Raw genomic sequence first — 20,067 nt, forward strand, 5'->3', positions numbered from 1 at the left:
CGATAATTGGCAACAAGCTTTCTTAGGAACCCTCTAAATTATTATCAGCCCACCTAAATGGGCATTAATTTATTTTTTTTTTAGAATTGAGAATTCCCTGTTATTGATCCTAGAGAAATATATGAATATATTAACAAATTGCTGAAACCAGTCTTTTTTTGTCAAAAGGATGATTCTAAAGGCCACTTTACACGCAGCAACATTGCTAGCGATGTCGCTGCCGATCGCACCCGGCCCCGTCGTTTGTGCGTCACGGGCAAATCGCTGCCCGTGGCGCACAATATCGCTAGTACCCGTCACACATACTTAACTACCCAGAGATGTCGCTATGGGCGGCAAACAGCCTCTTTTCTAAGGGAGCGGTTCGTGCGGCGTCACAGCGACGTTACACGGCAGGCGTCCAATAGAAGCAGAGGGGCGGAGAGCAGCCGCATGAAAGACACGCCCACCTCGTTTCCGGAGGATACAGGTACGGTGCTGTTCATCATTCCTGGGGTGTCACACGTAGCGATGTGTGCTGCCTCAGGAACGACCAACAACCTGCGTCCAAAAGCAGCAACGATATTTGGGAAATGGACGACGTGTCAACAATCAACGATTTGGTGAGTATTTTACATCATTAACGGTCGCTCGTACGTGTCACACGCAACGACGTCGCTAATGAGGCCGAATTCCGTGACCCCAACGACATCTCATTAGCGATGTCGTTGCATGTAAAGCCCCCTTAAGTATCTCAGTGTCAGCACTGTGCAATCACTGAGACACTGTTAGATTTTGTAGGGCCACATCTTATGCTTTTATACCTTTTCAGTAGGAATAAAAGAGAAACAACACATAGGAAAACACTATAAAAAAACGCAAAACAGACACATGAGGAGAGCCAACTGGTCCTCTGTAAAAGAAGTCTGCCAGAACAAAATGACTATTCAAACTAAACACAGGCACTTATCGTCCCCTGAAAATAAGCCCCAGTAGGATTTTTGGAGCTTTTTTTTAGTATGCTTAAATAAGCCCTACTCCAACAATAAGCCCTAGTTAAGGCTGTCCAAGCAGCTAGAAAAGTTAAAGAATACAGCGGGACTCTTCATCAAAGAAAGGAGACACTCCCAAAATAAAGCACACCTCCCCAAAAAAAAGTTGCACTATTCAGACCCCAAACAATTAGAGTTGGTAAGTGCCGATGGTGGATGGGCTCTCACTCAGATCTGCTTTGCGGTCAAGTCCTTCGCCATTCCAGCTGCATTGCATTGCAGTTCTCACAAACAGATCACGTACCAGTATCACTTTTTGTGAGTGATACTGGTTCCAGTCACTAGAGGGAGCCAAGAACTGTAGAACGCAGAGGGACTGTTACGGTTGCTGCAAGCACTGGAGACTATGTCCAGATTTCTTGCTACTGCACATGTGCGAGCGCTGGAGACTAAGTCCAGATTTCTTGCTACTGCACATGTGCGAGCTCTGGAGACTAAGTCCAGATTTCTTGCTACTGCACATGTGCGAGCGCCGGAGACTAAGTCCAATCTTGGAGCCATTGCACATGTGCGGGTGACATCATCGCTGACACGAGGTCACATGTCTCTGACACCTTCTATGCCGATTGGTCGCTGGTCATGTGCTTGTGACGTCTTGCTCGGTGATAGGCCAGCATGACGTCACTCCTGTCGTTCTGGCAGCGGATTGGCTCTGGTGTCCTCCATCTTGGATGAGGCACAGAGTCTATATAAGACCCTGACACACGCCGCATGGTGCTCAGTCCTCTTGGTTCATGCATATGAGTAGACGCTCTGTGCGCGTTCCTCTAGGCATTCCTCTGTCTATGCTAGGTGAGCGCTACCGGCAGGGTAGCGTTCTTCTACCTTACAGCTTCGGCTGCTGTCCGTATCCTTACCTCTTAGGGGAGCGGACATAGGCAGGTGCCTGAGGCACATGGTCTGGCTGGGCCTTGTGATTCTACTCGTAGGTGGACGTTGCCGCTAGGGTAACGTTCCTTATACTGCGTCTGGCAGTTGTTCGTATCCTCGCACACTAGGGGAGCGAACAGAGGTAGGAGCTTTGTGCGGCTTACGCTGCTGTTCGTCTCTTTTGCACCACTAGAAGAGCGGACCTAGGCAGGTGCCATATCTAGTGGTTCGTGTCCTCGCACACTAGTGGAGCGAACGCAGGTAGGAGCTTTGTGCGGCTTACGCTGCTGTTCGTCTCTTTTGCACCACTAGAAGAGCGGACCTAGGTAGGTGCCATTTCGCACACATTGCCTTTGTCTCTGTGATTATTAACAGAGATCATTCTACAACACCCTCCAAGTAAGGGAGGAATTGCTTTACTTACTTATTATATCCTTTTGTGAGTTAACAGAGGTATTGCACTCTGCCATAGTCTGCAGCAAAGTCTTTGCACGGTGGACCCTGACTGTCTGATACTCCTTTCGGTTATTATCAGACAGCCCCCCGTAACAGGGACCTTACAGACATGGATTTGTATGTGAGAGCCCATTCACTTGCCAACTCTAATTGGTTGGCGTCTGGTAACTGCGATTCTTTTAGGGGGTATCTACTTTCTTTTGGGGGTAAACTTAGCAGTAGAGTTGAGCGCGGTTCGTGGTTCGAGGTTCTCCAGTTCTAGGCTCGAGCGATTTTGGGGCCTGTTCTAGATCGAACTAGAACTCGAGCTTTTTGCAAAAGCTCGATAGTTCTAGAAACGTTCGAGAACGGTTCTAGCAGCAAAAAACCAGCTAATTCCTAGCTTGGTTTCCGCTGTAATAGTGTAAGTCACTCTGTGAATCACACTATTATGACATTTCAGTGTATAGTGTGCGTGAACAGCGCCTTCAGATCACTGCTGTTTCTATAATGGCGATCGCCATTTTTTTTTTTTTTTCCTTGTCTTCCTTCCCAAAGCGCGCGCGTGTAGTGGGGCGGACCAGCATGTCAGCCAATCCCAGACACACACACAGCTAAGTGGACTTTTAGCCAGAGAAGCAACGGCATGTGTGATAGGATGTCCATGTCACATGTCCCTGCATTATAAAACCGGACATTTTCCTCCAGGATGCCATTATCTCTTCTGCGTCTTTGGTGTCAGACATCACTGTCGCAGCTCCGTCCTTTGTCCTATCGCCGATACAGCTGTATGCGCTCCATACACAGCGTTAGACAGCTTAGGGAGAGCACTTTCTATCAGTCCTTTTAAGGGCTCAAACCGGCAGGGTCAGAGCCATAGGTGACAGGTCCTGAAAACAGAGACAGCGTCTGTGTAGCCAAGGTCAGGGATTTCGTCGCTGCATTTCACCATTAGGAGGGAATAGAAAGGCAGGCTTCCATTCCTCTACCCAGAGCCCCACAATCCTGGCACTGTACCCTCCTGTCCTCTGCACACTCCAACTCATTATAACTAAGCCATTATACTAGCAAACACTCGGTGTACCTAGTGGCATCCTAAACGTGGCTATTGGACTTTGCTATAGTCCCACTAGTGCAAAGACATTTGCAGAGCACGTCTGCCTGCATTGCACACTCAAACTCATTATAACTAAGCCATTATACTAGCAAACACTCAGTGTACCTAGTGGCATCCTAAACGTGGCTATTGGACTTTTGTCTAGTCACACTATTGCAAAGATATTTGCATCACGTCTGCCTGCATTGCACACTCCAACTCATTATAACTAAGCCATTATACTAGCAAACACTCGGTGTACCTAGTGGCATCCTAAACGTGGCTATTGTACTTTTGTGTAGTCACACTATTGCAAAGATATTTGCATCACGTCTGCCTGCATTGCACACTCCAACTCATTATAACTAAGCCATTATACTAGCAAACACTCAGTGTACCTAGTGGCATCCTAAACGTGGCTATTGGACTTTTGTCTAGTCACACTATTGCAAAGATATTTGCATCACGTCTGCCTGCATTGCACACTCCAACTCTTTTTAACTAAGCCATTATACTAGCAAACAGTCAGTGTACCTAGTGGCATCCTAAACGTGGCTATTGTACTTTTGTCTATTCACACTATTGTAAAGATATTTGCAGCACGTCTGCCTGCATTGCACACTCCAACTTTTTTTTAACTAAGCCATTATACTAGCAAACAGTCAGTGTACCTAGTGGCATCCTAAACGTGGCTATTGTACTTTTGTCTATTCACACTATTGTAAAGATATTTGCAGCACGTCTGCCTGCATTGCACACTCCAACTCTTTTTAACTAAGCCATTATACTAGCAAACAGTCAGTGTACCTAGTGGCATCCTAAACGTGGCTATTGGACTTTTGTCTAGTCACACTATTGCAAAGATATTTGCATCACGTCTGCCTGCATTGCACACTCCAACTTTTTTTAACTAAGCCATTATGCTAGCAAACAGTCAGTGTACCTAGTGGCATCCTAAACGTGGCTATTGGACTTTTGTCTATTCACACTATTGTAAAGATATTTGCAGCACGTCTGCCTGCATTGCACACTCAAACTCTTTTTAACTAAGTCATTATACTAGCAAACAGTCAGTGTACCTAGTGGCATCCTAAACGTGGCTATTGGACTTTTGTGTAGTCACAGTAGTGCAAAGATATTTGCAGCACGTCTGCCTGCATTGCACACTCCAACTCTTTTTAACTAAGCCATTATACTAGCAAACAGTCAGTGTACCTAGTGGCATCCTAAACGTGGCTATTGTACTTTTGTCTAGTCACACTAGTGCAAATCTATGTGCAGCACCTCTGCATGACACCCTCCTGCTGTTTTTAATAAGCTATAATGATAGCAAAAAATACTGCCATTTAGTGGCATCATAGAACTGGCTGTTGTATTCCATTAGTGCCCCACTGGTGACAAGCTATTTATAGCACCTCTACATGACACCCTCATGCACATTTTGCTACGCTAATGTTATAGCAAACTCATGGAATTCATTGCTGCATTTGATAATTCGGAGGGATAGAAAGTCAGGCTTCCTTTAGCTTTTCCTTCTGTTCATAGACAGCATCTCCAAGAGCAATTTCCCCTCCACGTCTAAGTGTGGAGAGGCAGCTAGTGCGCATGCGTGTGCCGATTTACCCCAGCTGCAGCCTAATTACAGTGTTTCGCCTAGTGAGTATGCTCAGCCTGACTGTGTTATTCCTGACGCTAAGTCTTCATTTCGGGATACAGCGCATGCTCCCACACTAAGTGTGAAAAGCCTCTTTGCACAGGTGCTTGCATTCCGTGCCGGGTCTAAGTCCTGTTTTGTGCCTAGACACCATGCTAAAGCTGATAGTCTTTTTTCAGAGACTGTATTTCATGCTACTGAGCATGCTCAGGCACTTACTGCATCAGAGACTAGGTCCGGTAATGAACTCTTTGGCCCTGCCCCTGATGTGGGGGGGCACATATAGACCACAGGGCATCAGGTGTCCTCCCAAATGGCTTGCAGAGGTCCACCCCTATGACTTTTCACCGCATTATTGATGGTCAGACGATGACTGGTGAGGTGTTTGGGTCATGGCAGCCATGAGGTCATCATTGAAGTTGCGGTTCCAAATAGGACGCTAGTTATGCCACTCATGACGTGTCACTCTACTTTTGTCTCCAGGAGGTGCATTGTGGTTCACCCTGGTTTGGGGCGGACCCAGGTTATAAAAGGGGCTGGAGCCAACAAGGAGGTGCGCAGTCTTCTATTATGCTCCGAAAGAGCACACCTCCATGTGTTGAACCCATTGCGGCTTTAGGCCAGAGGTAGGCAGGGATAGGGTGTCGATGCAGGCCACCACCACAGTTGGTAACACAGAACGGTTAAGACCAGCTCCTGTCCTATCAGTCCTGCTTGTGCAGCCCAGTGGCATTAACAGGCCTGCTGCTGCTGATGCGCCTGCTGTCCACAGGTGTGCCCCTACGCACACGGTCAGCGTACTCAATGGCCCCTGTGTTGTTAACAGGGAGTTCCTGGGCTGGGTGGGCATGTGGACCCTGTGACGCTAACAGGGCTCCCAGTCTCCAGATCCGAATGGCGTCTAACTCGGTTCAGGATACTATTAGTTTCATAGCCACACAGCTCTGTATCCTCCACCAAACCTTCCAGTTGCCAACCTCTCCTTTTCCAACTGGGAGCACGGTGGACACTGACTGCCGATGGGGATATATACCTTTCTCTTTCTTTTCTTATTAATTTTCGTTATATAGCGGTAACATAGTATATACCACTTTATCCAAATCTGCCAGTCCCACTGTAACAGATGGTGTTTCTTCAGCAAATGTTACTGTTGCTTAACCACCAAATCCACGGACCAAAACTTTTTTCCCCTTTCCAACACACCTGTTCCCCTTTCCACCAGCATCTGTCCTTTTTCAACTCATTTTGGTATATGACCAAAAGTGCAACTCTGCAGGGACACCGTACTCAACGCCATCTCAGCACAGCAGCCAGCCCTCGGTCCCTCAGATGTGGACAAGTAAAAGACCATTTCCTCCTATCCATGACAAAGTGTTGAGATTCACTCTGTGCAGCACTGGTGTTTAGTGGGAAAGTAGATCTAAGATTGCGTACCACATTATGCAGATACTCCTGTATACGTGCGTCCATTTCTATGGCACGAATTATTTTGCCAAATTTTGTCTTGTACCGGGGATGTAACAGTGTGGCAACCCAGTATTCTGGATTACTTTGAATTCGTACAATCCGAGGGTCATGTTGTAGGTAGTGCAGCAAGAAGGCGCTCATGTGTCTTGTGCATCCAGGAGGACCAAGTCCTTGGTGTGTTGGTGGCAGAGAGGTGAGAATCGTGCCTCCTTCCTCTGCCCTCTCCCCACAACCTCGCACAACCGAAATGTGAGCAAGCTCTCACTCATCTGCTGAGTCTTCCATGCCCATCGCCAGTTCGTCCTCCATTTCTTCATGGGCTCCTGCACCTTCCTCAACACTTTTTGCTGATACTATGCGCCCTTGTTAATCCCTCTCCCTCACCATGACTGCCGCATAGGTGCCGCTGACCATCTGGACCTCGTAGATCTTGTTATCCCTTCCGCATATGACTCCTCCTGTACTTCCTCCCCTTCCTCTTGTCCCAACACCTGACTCCGAATAATAATTACAGTGCGCTCCATCATGTAGATGACCAGAATTGTCACGCTGAGAATGACATTGCCAGTGCTAAACATCTTCGTCGACATTTGTAAACTGTGTAGCAGGGTGCATAGGTCCTTGATCTGACACCACTCCAGCAGCGTGATCTGCACCACCTCTGGATCAAGTTATCCCAGGCTATTTGTCATAACGTATTGCAGCAGGGTTCGGCGGTGCTGCCACAAACGCTGCAACATGTGCAGATTCAAATTCCTGCGTGTGGGCACATCTCATTTCAGGCATTTAACCACCAGACCTAAAGACTTTTGTAGCGACGAAAGTTGTTGAGCTGCTGTGTGCGCACGATGGAAGTGAGCACATAGCGAGCGTGCACGCTGCACAAGGCCATGTAGGCCGTGATGGTGTTTTAAAAATTGCTGGAGAATTAGGTTCAACACGTGAGCCATACAAGGCACGTGTGTCACATTGCCCTGACGATGGCCCGCAGCCAGGTTTGCATCATTGCCGCACACGGCTGTTAAGTCACCAACGGAGTCCGCTCCGTCAATTTGTACTCCGGTCGCCAGGTGACAACGTGTTCCTTTCATGAATAGTGCTGATGATGGGAGAGGAGTCGATGCCAGCGGCGCAGGTGGACGCAGGTTATGCTCACCCACTGGGCTGCATTACCTTGACAGATGCAGAATCTCTGGCTGAATGTAGCTGGTGGGTATCTCACAGATGAAATACCATCATTCAGCTACAACCAATGGGAAGACACCACACCCTTTTTTATGCCCATCCTGTCTGCAGACCACTGCCAGACATAGCTATGACCTCTGGTTACTTTTACCCCCAGTTCAGTTTTATGATTTTGTGTGCTTGTTACCTGACTACTTTTCCTGCTTGCTGTTTATGTACCTTGTTGGCCGATCCGCATTTCACCTCTGCTTGTTTTCTGATTAAGTCCTGGCCATCCCATTCTGTTCCTGTTCCTCAATTAATGTTTTGACCCTGCCTGACTACTATTCTCTGGAACTGCAGCCTTCCACAGGTATTAATCACCTTGGGCCCTGTGCAATTCCTAATCCCTGTATAGGGGTTAAAGGGTTTCAGGGTTCTAGGGGTCCTGCTTGGTGAGTGGCTTCCCTCTAGCCTATCATTAACAGCCCATCTGAGTGTGTGGATCAAGGAAGGCGTTACACCGTGCTCTCTGCAGAAGGCCATGTGGGCCAGGATAGTGCTTTAAAAATTGCTGGACAACCAGGTTCAACACGTGAACCACACAAGCCATGTGTGTCACATTGTCACAGCGAAGGGCCGCACCCATGTTTGCATCATTGTCGCACCCGGCCTTCCCTGGCTGCTGGTTGAGTGGAGACAACCATTGATGAAACTCGGTATCCAGAGCTAACCGTCCACAACTTCTCAGCGGTGTGACTCACATTTCCCATACATTTCAAAGTAAAACTTTGACCGCCTGATGGCATTGAGCTCTGCTGCCAGCATAGTAAGGAGGTGTGTGGTAGTCCTTGTGCGCAGTTACAAGGAAGGGTGGCCTGACCACACAGGGTTTGCGCCAAGGTGGAGGACCCACACGAGGTTGAAGAGGCAGAAGCAGTGTATTAACTTCTACATACAGAAGAAGGATTGAAACAACTCGTGGGGACGGCAAGACTTGTACAGCAGACCCTTCTCCATCTCTCACCATAGTTTGCCAGTGCCCAGTCAGTGACATGTAATGACCCTGTCTATGCTTACTGGTCCAAGTATCTGTGTTGAAATGCACCCTGTCGCACACAGAGTTTCTCAAGGAAGTGGTGATGTTGTGTGCGACATGCTGGTGTAGCGCGGGCATGCTTTTCTTGGAGAAGCAGTGGTGATTGGGCATCTTGTACTGGATCACAGCGACAGACATAAGGTCTCTAAAATCCTGTGTGTCCACTAGGCGGAAAGGCAGCATTTCGGTAGCCAACAGCTTACAGAGGGATAGAGTCAACCTCTTAGCTTTGTCATGGGTCGCAGGAAGTGGCCTTTTATTTGACCACATCTGAGGGACAGAGATCTGGCTGCTGTGTGTAGACGGTGTTGAGTAGGGTGTCCCTGGAAAAATGCAGGTTTGTGAGGAAAGTGCAGGCGGAGACATGATGTTGCCTTCATCCAACGTTGGTGCTATCGATGTCTGAGAGAGCTGTACACACTCACTTGTTTCCCCTTCCAAACCAACTGACGACCTACCAAGCAAACTGCCTGTTGCGGTTACAGTGGTGGAAGTTGTGGGTGGAAAAACAGGTGTGACAGCTGTCCCCACAGTCCTAGAAGATGACGAGCGCGCGGATGCACTGGAAGGGGCAGGCGGTGGATGGTTTGCTCCGCTAGGCCGCATTGCAGCACGGTGAGCTTCCCACCGGGCCATATGATATTTATTCATGTGACGATTCATGGAAGAAGTTGTCAAACTGCTGAGGTTTTGACCTCTACTAAGAGAACCATGACAAATTTTACAGATCACATAATTTGGGCGATCTTTTTCTATGTCAAAAAAGGACCAGGCTAGGCAAGGCTTAGAGGCCATGCGACCTGTTGATCCACCCCGAATAATGCTCAGAGGCAGAGTGGTGGCTGAGGATGCAGTTGTAGACGTGCTACCAGTGCTCCGACTCTGTCCAGGAAGGCGCAAGGTAACTTCGTCGTCAGTTGCATCCTCCTCCACCGCCTCTGTTGACCTCCTCGAGTGTCTGACTGTGGGTTGACAGTAGGTGGGATCTAGAACTTCATCATCAATTGTTGTGTTTGCACTCCCCTCCCCCTCAGACCGAGCCTCTTCTTGCCCTGACCGAATATTTAAGTTGTCATCCCAATCGGGTATCTGCGTCTCATCTTCATCAGTATGTTCCTCATTGTCTATAACCACAGGTGTTGGAAAGGCAGCATTTTGGTAGCCAACAGTTTGCAGATGCTGAAAGTCAACCTCCAAGCCATGTCATGCCCTTCTAAAAGCATGTAAAACACAGCGAGGGGACTCCAACCACAGTCTCCCTCGTTTCCACTAACTGGGCCACACACACCCCACTTGACTGGCATCAGTTGAGCCAATTTTCAAGATGAAAAAGATGCTTTGCATGAAGCACTCTCAAAAATACGCGTGCCTTTCCCGTCCCTTGGCTGACCCAGGGGAAGAAAAGTCCTCTGAGAGCCATGACTTGTTCATCTTGGTTCTTTTAGAAACACAACGAGGGGACTCCAACCACAGTCTCCCTCGTTTCCACTAACTGGGCCACACACACCCCACTTGACTGGCATCAGTTGACCCCCATTTTCAAGATGAAAAAGATGCTTTGCATGAAGCACTCTCAAAAATACGCGTGCCTTTCCCGTCCCCTGGCTGACCCAGGGGAAGAAAAGTCCTCTGAGAGCCATGACTTGTTCATCTTGGTTCTTTTAGAAACACAGCAAGGGGACTCCAACCACAGTCTCCCTCGTTTCCACTAACTGGGCCACACACACCCCACTTGACTGGCATCAGTTGACCCCCATTTTCAAGATGAAAAAGATGCTTTGCATGAAGCACTCTCAAAAATACGCGTGCCTTTGCCGTCCCCTGGCTGACCCAGGGGAAGAAAAGTCCTCTGAGAGCCATGACTTGTTCATCTTGGTTCTTTTAGAAACACAGCGAGGGGACTCCAACCACAGTCTCCCTTGTTTCCACTAATTGGGCACACACACCCCACTTGACTGGCATCAGTTGACCCCCATTTTCAAGATGAAAAAGATGCTTTGCATGAAGCACTCTCAAAAATACGCGTGCCTTTCCCGTCCCCTGGCTGACCCAGGGGAAGAAAAGTCCTCTGAGAGCCATGACTTGTTCATCTTGGTTCTTTTAGAAACACAGCGAGGGGACTCCAACCACAGTCTCCCTCGTTTCCACTAATTGGGCCACACACACCCCACTTGACTGGCATCAGTTGACCCCCATTTTCAAGATGAAAAAGATGCTTTGCATGAAGCACTCTCAAAAATACGCGTGCCTTTCCCGTCCCCTGGCTGACCCAAGGGAAGAAAAGTCCTCTGAGAGCCATGACTTGTTCATCTTGGTTCTTTTAGAAACACAGCGAGGGGACTCCAACCACAGTCTCCCTCGTTTCCACTAATTGGGCCACACACACCCCACTTGACTGGCATCAGTTGACCCCCATTTTCAAGATGAAAAAGATGCTTTGCATGAAGCACTCTCAAAAATACGCGTGCCTTTCCCGTCCCCTGGCTGACCCAGGGGAAGAAAAGTCCTCTGAGAGCCATGACTTGTTCATCTTGGTTCTTTTAGAAACACAGCGAGGGGACTCCAACCACAGTCTCCCTCGTTTCCACTAACTGGGCCACACACACCCCACTTGACTGGCATCAGTTGACCTTCCCTTTTGAAAAAGAAAAAGATGCTTGGCATGAAGCACTCTCAAAAATACGCATGCCTTTCCCATCCCCTGGCTGACCCAGGGGAAGAAAAGTCCTCTGAGAGCCATGTCCACATTGTCAGTGGACAGACACGTGTGCTTATCTGCCAGCAGACCCCCAGCAGCACTGAAGACAGGTTCCGAGAGACTGCTGCAGGACACGACAAGATCCCCAAGGCGTACGTGGCGAGCTCAGGCAATTTATCAAGATTGGAAGCCTAAAATGAGCAGGGCTCAAGTTGCACAATAATGGAATCGATGTTTCCTTGCATATACTCATATATCTGTGTGTCCTCCTCTTTTTCCTTGTCCAGCTGTTTTGTTTTCGCATGAGTATATGTCCTTGTCACTTTCCCATGTGTTTGTGTTGTGTTGTGAGTTGTTTGTCACCTTTTGGACACCTTTGAGGGTGTTTTCTAGGTGTTTTTCTGTGTTTGTGATTGCCTGCCATTGTTTCCTATGCAGTTCGAGTTCGGTTCGTCGAACGTTCGACGAGCCGAACTCGAACGGGACCTCCGTTCGGCGAACCGACCTCGAGCCGAACCGGGACCGGTTCGCTCATCTCTACTTAGCAGTACATAGAGAATAATACATTTAAGCAGGTAATTTCTCCCTTTGTAAATATGGTATGTACCCACCACTATAGGACTGGTTCTGCACCATGAGAATAGTGGATCAGATAACAAAATGTGCATCTGAACCAGTAACAGGATTAACACTAAATGTTGATGTTCCAGGATGTGATGACATGATTATATTTGAATAAATGTTCATTTTGTGTTCAAGATTAAATTTGGATTGTTGTTCATGGCAAAATATAAGACATCCCCTGAAAATAAGCCCCAGCGCATCTTTCGGAGCAAAAAACTAATACAACACATAGTCTAATTTTCAGGGAATCATGGTAGACCATTGGCGAGACCAAGCAGTTCAGTGCACTTTACTACTTTGTGCATCTCTAAAACAGCTGGAAAATACCTTTGTTTTTATTGGCAAATATAGCAAATTCTTCCACTTCACTTGGTTCTGAGACCAACAGCTGCTCACAGATTTCCGGTACAAGGTCAGCTGCAACCTAGATCAAAGGAAGAAAATATTCTAATCTGTATATTGTGGGCAATAGATTAATGCACAATAGTGTTCCTTTCATTATAGTTTTATTCTAAGCCATGTGTTATGAAGACTTGTTAAAGGGTCGATATTAACTTTCAGGATTGCTACATCCATAAGGTAGCACTAGATTTCAGGTTTCTTCTCTGAATAGGCTATGTGCACTGTGAAAGCACAAACCCAGTGGGTTTTTTTCACTACTGAAGTGGTGATTTTAATTTAAGTTCTCTTCCCCCTCTACTATACCCACCTCTTGGCGCCTTCACCTTTTACCAGCACCGGTCTGGTTTCACGGCACGATCTTTTGACTGTAACTTCTGACTAGTCAGAAGTTACGTCACAAGCTCCCAATGCAATTCTGAGAGGCAGAACGAGGCTCCCATAGACTTGTGTTGAGCTGTGACCTCCAGCGCGCTCCATGAAACGCTGGAGCTGCTAATAGGACAAGAGCGGTGGCGACAGAATATGAAGGCACTGGAAGATGAGTATAATTTAGGGGGCAGGGGACTTACATTTAAAGCACCATCTTAGCGGTGCAATAGAAATAATCGCTGGGATGGCGCTTTAATTTTAGTCATGTTGTTTGTCATTGTTGTGTACAACAGGATCACTTTACTTTCATTCTGGTGTGAGATAGCGTATTAATATTTGTTCATAGCAGGTTTTGTAGACAAAGTTGTTGTGGAGCCCCAGTCTAAAAGCTTTTCCCTATCACCACCCCATCTCCTTAAAAAAAAGAAAGAAAAGTCAGTAATTTCTTAATTATTTCTGTCCCTGAAGAGGCGCAGAATGGGGACATTATGACAGCCTGGGGCCTAGGATGTAGGACATTATTAAATAAAGGGATCAGGATGCAGAACATTATTATAGGAAGAGTGCAGGATAGGGGAACATTTTTATTAATGTCCTCCATCCTGGATGCCATCCAGTAATAAAAGGGCCAGGATGGAGGATATTGTTATAGAAAGGGGCCCAGGATGGGGGACATTCTCATAGGATGGAGTCCCAGGATGGAGAACATTATTAAATAAAGGGGCCAGGATGGACGACATTATTACAGGATGGACGACATTATTACAAGAAGGGGCCCAGGATGGAGGACATTACTAGAAGAAAGGGACTGGATGCAGGATATTATTACAGGAAGGGGCGAAGGATGATGGACAATATTACAGGAAGGGGCCAAAATGGATGATATTATAAAACAAAGGGGACAGGACAGAGGGCATTATTATAGTAGGGGGCCCAGGATGGAAGACATGATTAAGTAAAGGGGCAGGATGGAAGACATTATTATAGGATGGGGCCAGGATGGAGGACATTATTTCAGGAATGGGCCATGAGTGGGACATGGGGGGCAAACACATATATCTTTATAGGATCTAGAACTACCGTGTCCAAATTATGCATGGTGGACTATCAAACTCTAGTTACCCCACTGAAGATTGTCTGCTAATACTCACAGTAAAAGTCTTGATTTTTGTGGTGTATTCGACTCCCCCTGGTAAAAGGATGAGAATTCGGCGGGATATTCTGTCGTTCTGTAAGGAGCATAACAAGATAGAGCTAGTACACTCTTCTCTACAAGAAAACATAACTGTAATGGGATCAGGATCAGTATCCAATAAATAGTAGTTACCATGAGCGCCTCCAGTTCCTTGCGTGGTGGAAGGTGCTTGCGTCCATGGTATAACACTGTGTGCCGTAGGTGTTCCTGACAACTCCGAGAGATTTCTGAATACATAGAGAGATTCTCATTTATGCATACATAGATGGAGCCACTTTCTCCACACAGTTTTCTTTCCGTGAGGCTTATGCTTAGGCCAGAAGGTGAAACTTTAGTTCTTTTCGGTCTTAAGTTAGTGGTCAGTGGCCAACTGAAGGGAGTCCTGCTTACCTTCTATTATTTGTCAGTATAAAAAACATTTCTTCTGATTAGTAGGCCAGGACTGGTTATAAGTGTGTGACATAGCGACAATGATATTGGACCAGGCCTACTAAGAGGTCCTGGAGATGCGAGCAAGTAGGAAGCGGTTCGCAGTAGTCTGGTCCAGAGACTACATACTACTGACATGACCGCTGAACCATTCAGTAGATTGCACAGGATATACGTTGCCCTAGGACAACATTGGACCTCTGTACTTCAATCTGCTATGCAGACTTCCATACCCTTTTTGTCTGGTCACAACTGTTACAACAGCCTAGACATTCTGATTTACTTGTACGGCAGGAGATGTTATGGATGCTGAACATTGAGCAGAGCAGAGGAAGCCACCACTTTGCTCTGCAGAACATTGGGGCCCTTGGGCAGGGCCTCCTCTCCTCTCTTACAGAACTCTTGGAACTGGATCCTAATGCACAGTCTAATATACAGTGCGATCTTTCACAGGTGCCTGCTTCAGGCTCAAGGGCCACAACAGAATTCTCCGCATTTCACTTTGGGCCAGTCCGAGCTTACCTACCAAGCTATTCCATACATTTCTTATTGAGGTACTGTATATCAAGATACACTGGTCTGACCCTCAGAAAGGACACTCAGGTGAGTAGACCTCTGTGTTAAGCTATTGCTGCCATAGACACAAATGTAGATCACTAATGGGGTCTGTAAGGGACTCAAGTTGTACATCACTAAAATATTAAAAAAAGATGAAAAAAACCCCAAGTCTTGTGCACTATAGTTACCTCCTATGCCTTATTAGTTACACATAGTCAAGGAGCCTAAACATGTACTTAGATAAATGTAGAGTGGCATACTTACCTTGATAAATGCCATTGGTATCTTGCAAATACTTGGTTACACAAGGTAGCAATGTGGGCGAAGGAATGAAGTATCCAGTAATAAGACTCAAGAGTGTCCACCCTTTGGTACAGCTTTCACTGCAAGGGTATAGAGTATTAACAAAAATAAAAAATAACCTAGGGTTTGGTGACATACGGCACATAATTCTTAATATTTTTTGTTTTCACACATTAAGGCTGACTTTTTCAAACTGTCTAAAACCTGCTTTACACACTACAACATATATAACGATGTGTCGTAAGTGACGCACATCCGGCATCGTTACTGTTGTTGTAGCGTGTGACAGCAACATGCGATTGCGATTGAACGTAAAACCGTTCATCGCATACACGTCATTCATTTGCTAAAAATTGCACGTCGGGTTGTTCATCGTTCCCGAGGCAGCACACATCGCAGTGTGTGACACCCCGGGAACGATGAACAGATCTTACCTGCGTCCCACGGCTCCCACCGGCAATGCAGAAGGAAGGAGGTGAGCGGGATGTTTACGTCCTGCTCATCTCCGCCCCTCCGCTTCTATTGGCCGGCTGCCTTGTGACATCGCTGTGATGCCGAACGTCCCTCCCACTCCAGGAAGTGGATGTTTGCCGCCCACATCGAGGTCATATGGAAGGGTAAGGACGTGTGACGGCAATTAATCGTTTGTGCGACACGGTCAACAAATTGAACATGCCGCACATACGATGGGGGCGGGTACGATCGCATACGATATCGTATGCACAATCGTAAGGTGTAAAGCAGCCTTTACTCTTACATAATGTAGACCTTCTTAAAATTTATTGAAGTGTCTCCTGCTGGCTGATAAATTTGGGAGTATCTATGGACTTGAACATTGAAATAAACACCCAATCCAGATATTAATGATGTCTAAATGCATTTTTATGGTATTCTCCAACCTCAGTCACTGTTATCTTCCAATTACAAATTACCCAGATTTTTACTAACACCAAAGGAGGAATCTTATACCTTGTACTTGTGATACTATTAGTATGCATGGGGTACTCACCTTTTAGGGTTATCAGTAATCTGCTTCAGAATTTGGCAGTATATCTCATCTTTCAGAAGAGGTTTTTCTCTGCAGAGCTATAGGACAATTAATGATTACTATTTCATCTACTTTTCAGTCTCCCAAACCATCCATATTATTCCTTCCTCACCACTAGAATCTCATAAACACACTTCACATCATCCGGCTCCCTGTATTGCTGGTCCCTCATAAATCTCATCAGAGCTGTGTAGGGAAACATAAAACAGGCATGATAATATATCACATGCATTCTGCATATCCCAAATGTGTACATGTCATACATTGGGCACTGGCATGCAGCAAGATACGTACTCATGAAATTATTAGCCGCAATTTCACTCAGCTCTTTATCAGCAAGCAAAATCAAAGACTCCTGAATTGGAACCTAAAACAATAAAAATTGTGAAACTCAAAATTGGAACATTACGATTGAAATGTTGGATAAGTATGTATTAAAGTATGCAAAAAAGCATTATCAGTAGGGATGAGCGAACTGTAAAAAACTATATACCACAGGGATCGATGCATACAAGGAAGTAAAAAATGCAAATCCAGATATTCAGTAAGTAACTACAGATGTATTTAACATATGTATTAGCATATGCACATTAAAGTGCACGTGCAAAAATGGAAAAGTGCATGTGCAAAGTAGAACATTGCTTACAATATGACCTCCTGGAAACAAGCAATCGCAGAGATATGCGTAATAAACCAACCCAGTGTCATGTAGAACTGGGAATGGGAGACCTAAACTGTCCCTCAGGCTAGGGGAGTCCCTAACTGTCCCTTTTCCCAGAGGTGCACCCGATGGTGGTGAGGTCTGTTCCGCCAGCGTAGCCCTAACTCCTGAATAGCCCTGGACAAATACCCCCCCACCCCCAACCCAGGAGAGGGCTGGTACTAGAGTGGTTAATACCACACAAAAGACAGACAGGGAGAAAGCAAAACTCAACCTTCCAGCAAACACTCACAGAGGTACAGTATAGACAAAATGTGCTCAGGAGGTAAACAAAGAAAAGGGAGGAAATAATAAATGACAAAAGTATTTCCACAACACACCAGACATACATATATGATATATTAGTGTAGGGACCCACAAAAATGAGGATCCGTGACGTGGATTGTGGGCTTTCCGTACTATGGCCATATTACCTACCAATACCTCATATATTTATTTATTTTTTTGCACAGAATATTTTATACAGGATGCAGCCAGGCCTCTTTATGTTAGGCCTTGCATACTATACTCACTGTCCCTGCATGGTGCACATATATAGTACTGGCGCAGCCCGCTTGCATCTACTGTGATGGGCGTAACTAATAGGCTGCATACCAGATACTGTGAGCCTGCATGTGTGAACAGTGACCTATGCAAGCCACAAGTGTGCAATTTTACCATCTCCTTTTGCACCTGTGAGATCTCCATTTAATGGAGGTCTTGTTGCATCCTGGCAGTGCATTAGTCTTTTTGGCCTCGGCAGTTTCCATCTTCTGCCACTAGTCTGTGAGTTTTTGCTTAACACACCAGACTTGCATACAGCAGTACATCGGAAGCTGGATTACTATGCATAATGACCAGAACTGTATAAATAATTGTATATATAATGTTTTGATTTTAGATTTACTAATCTCCTGTTTTCCCCCTGATGAAGCTGTCATAGTGAAACGCATTGGATCAAGTTACTGCTTCTACTATGTTCCATATCCTATCTGGGTTGGTTTATTATGCATATCTCTATGATTGCTTGCTTCCAGAAGGTCATATTATAAGCAATTTTCTACTTTGCACATACACTTTAATCTGTATATTCTAATACATATATTATATACATCTGTAGTTACTTACTGAATATTTGAATTTGTATTTTTGACTTCCTCGTATGCATCCATCCTTATGGTATGTAGTTCTTGGTGGCCAGATATTTCTCAAATGCTCACAACTGTTATACGGAGTGTTATTTAATTCTTGACTTCGTTAATGCCCTGGACCAAGTTTTAGGATAGTGGTTTTTGTGTGCTTATTTGTAGTGCTTTAAATTGTACACAAATTACGCTGGTTACATTTTATGATACATAATGAGTTGAGTGCTCCTGTATATGCCAAACGCTTTCCTTCTCATTTTTCTAATATCTTCAGTTCAGCATGGAGCACCCTCTTTTGGTATTTACACTTTATTTATAAGCTGTGTGACCCTTCTTTTTATATTACAAATTATACCCAATCAGTAGTGTGGATTTCATTACTGTTGATTTGTTGCTTGCCCATTACTTGCCTACACCTCGTTATGAATTTTTCCATGTTGTACAAACTTTTCTGCCAAAAACAGTCACACATTAGTGATATTGGACTGCTATTACTTTGCACATTACTGTATACTGTGTACAAGACATCAGGTGTAGTTAGAGGAAGGACGAGGATAGTTTAAGGCCAAATTCACAAGTCACAAATTTGCAGATTAAACATTGCAAATCCATAGCAAAATACATACAGTGCAAGTAAATGTTTTTTTGAGAAATCCTTTACCAATTTACAGAAAAAGAAAATCCAAATGAAAATTAAATCTGCAGCATATTCATTCCTGTGTAGATTTTCATTGTGGATTTCACCCTAGTCAATTGTTAATAATAGAGTGGGATAAATCCGCAATAGATTCACAAGTAATGCATGCAGATTTTGTCTGCAGATTCATTGAGGATTTATGACCAAATCTGCAATAGAAATTTTCAGCAAGATGTGAACATGGCCTAAGAGGCAGGTTGTGAAATTGGTAGATATAATTTGGAAAGGAAGGTGATGGGCCTTGGAGATATCAGATCATGGAGTAGCGATGATGAGAATATGTGGGGATAACCCTGCGAGCTACAAAGCACTTTCTGGGAACATGGTAGTGTTCGTAAAGGAAATTCCTTGGGGAGAAGGATTGGCTCTTAGTACTGTTTGGGAGGTTTATATTTAGGAGTGGCGTTATGAGTAAGACGCTAGAGTATGTTGGAGGGGAAATGAAAAGAAGTTTAGTAGGTTGAGGATAACATTAGCAATGTTGTGTAGGAAGCCTTGTATTACAGTAGGTGTCTGTGCCTAAATATGATGAAGATATAAATGATGATAAAAGATTACTGATACTTGAGTGTTATGGATGATGTTTCTGTCGGCTTGGCTGTTACTGGTTGTGAAGAGGTTAAGATTCTTTCTGTGGTTTCTTCTGGGCTCCCTCTCTTGGCCCATGCTGGAAGTGTGTCAAGTTCTTTCCTTGTCACTAAGACAAGTGCAGAGCCTGGCTCTAATCCCAGTGGGCCAATCGTGTCCAGCCCTTGTTTATAAAGGAATGGATTCGGCCTCAGACTGATGCCGGTGATATCGTATCCTGTGTCAATCTAGCTCCAGTGAACATGTCTTGAACACCAGCTCCTCCTGTCATGTCGGCCGTGTGCCTGTGACCCGCCGGAAATTTCTCTAGTGTGCTCCAGCTTGTTGTTTTTTTCCCTTGGAGATCTCTAGTGCTGTCTGCTTTTTGGATGTAATTTTTGCCTTTTTTCCTAGTCACCTTGATCTTGCTTTTTTGGAACCTGGGATAAGTATTTTGTTTTTTTTCCTGTGACTGAATGGTTTTCATGCATTTTTCTCTTGTGTGCAATGTTTATT

General features: G+C 45.5%; 1 protein-coding gene across 1 annotated transcript in view; it reads right to left on the reverse strand.

Annotated features, from left to right (window-relative positions):
- Nucleotides 1-20,067, reverse strand: part of MYO15B (myosin XVB) — a 163,576-nt gene that overhangs the window by 23,977 nt on the left and 119,532 nt on the right. The window contains exons 31-37 of the mRNA XM_075349626.1: nt 16,737-16,809; nt 16,555-16,628; nt 16,404-16,480; nt 15,356-15,474; nt 14,237-14,331; nt 14,061-14,138; nt 12,466-12,562 (exon numbers count right to left, since the gene is read on the reverse strand). Coding sequence (XP_075205741.1) covers nt 12,466-12,562; nt 14,061-14,138; nt 14,237-14,331; nt 15,356-15,474; nt 16,404-16,480; nt 16,555-16,628; nt 16,737-16,809 — 613 coding nt within the window. The remainder of the gene's footprint in view (nt 1-12,465; nt 12,563-14,060; nt 14,139-14,236; nt 14,332-15,355; nt 15,475-16,403; nt 16,481-16,554; nt 16,629-16,736; nt 16,810-20,067) is intronic.

Source organism: Anomaloglossus baeobatrachus, chromosome 5 (genome assembly GCF_048569485.1).
Source record: "Anomaloglossus baeobatrachus isolate aAnoBae1 chromosome 5, aAnoBae1.hap1, whole genome shotgun sequence".
NCBI lineage: Eukaryota > Metazoa > Chordata > Amphibia > Anura > Aromobatidae > Anomaloglossus > Anomaloglossus baeobatrachus.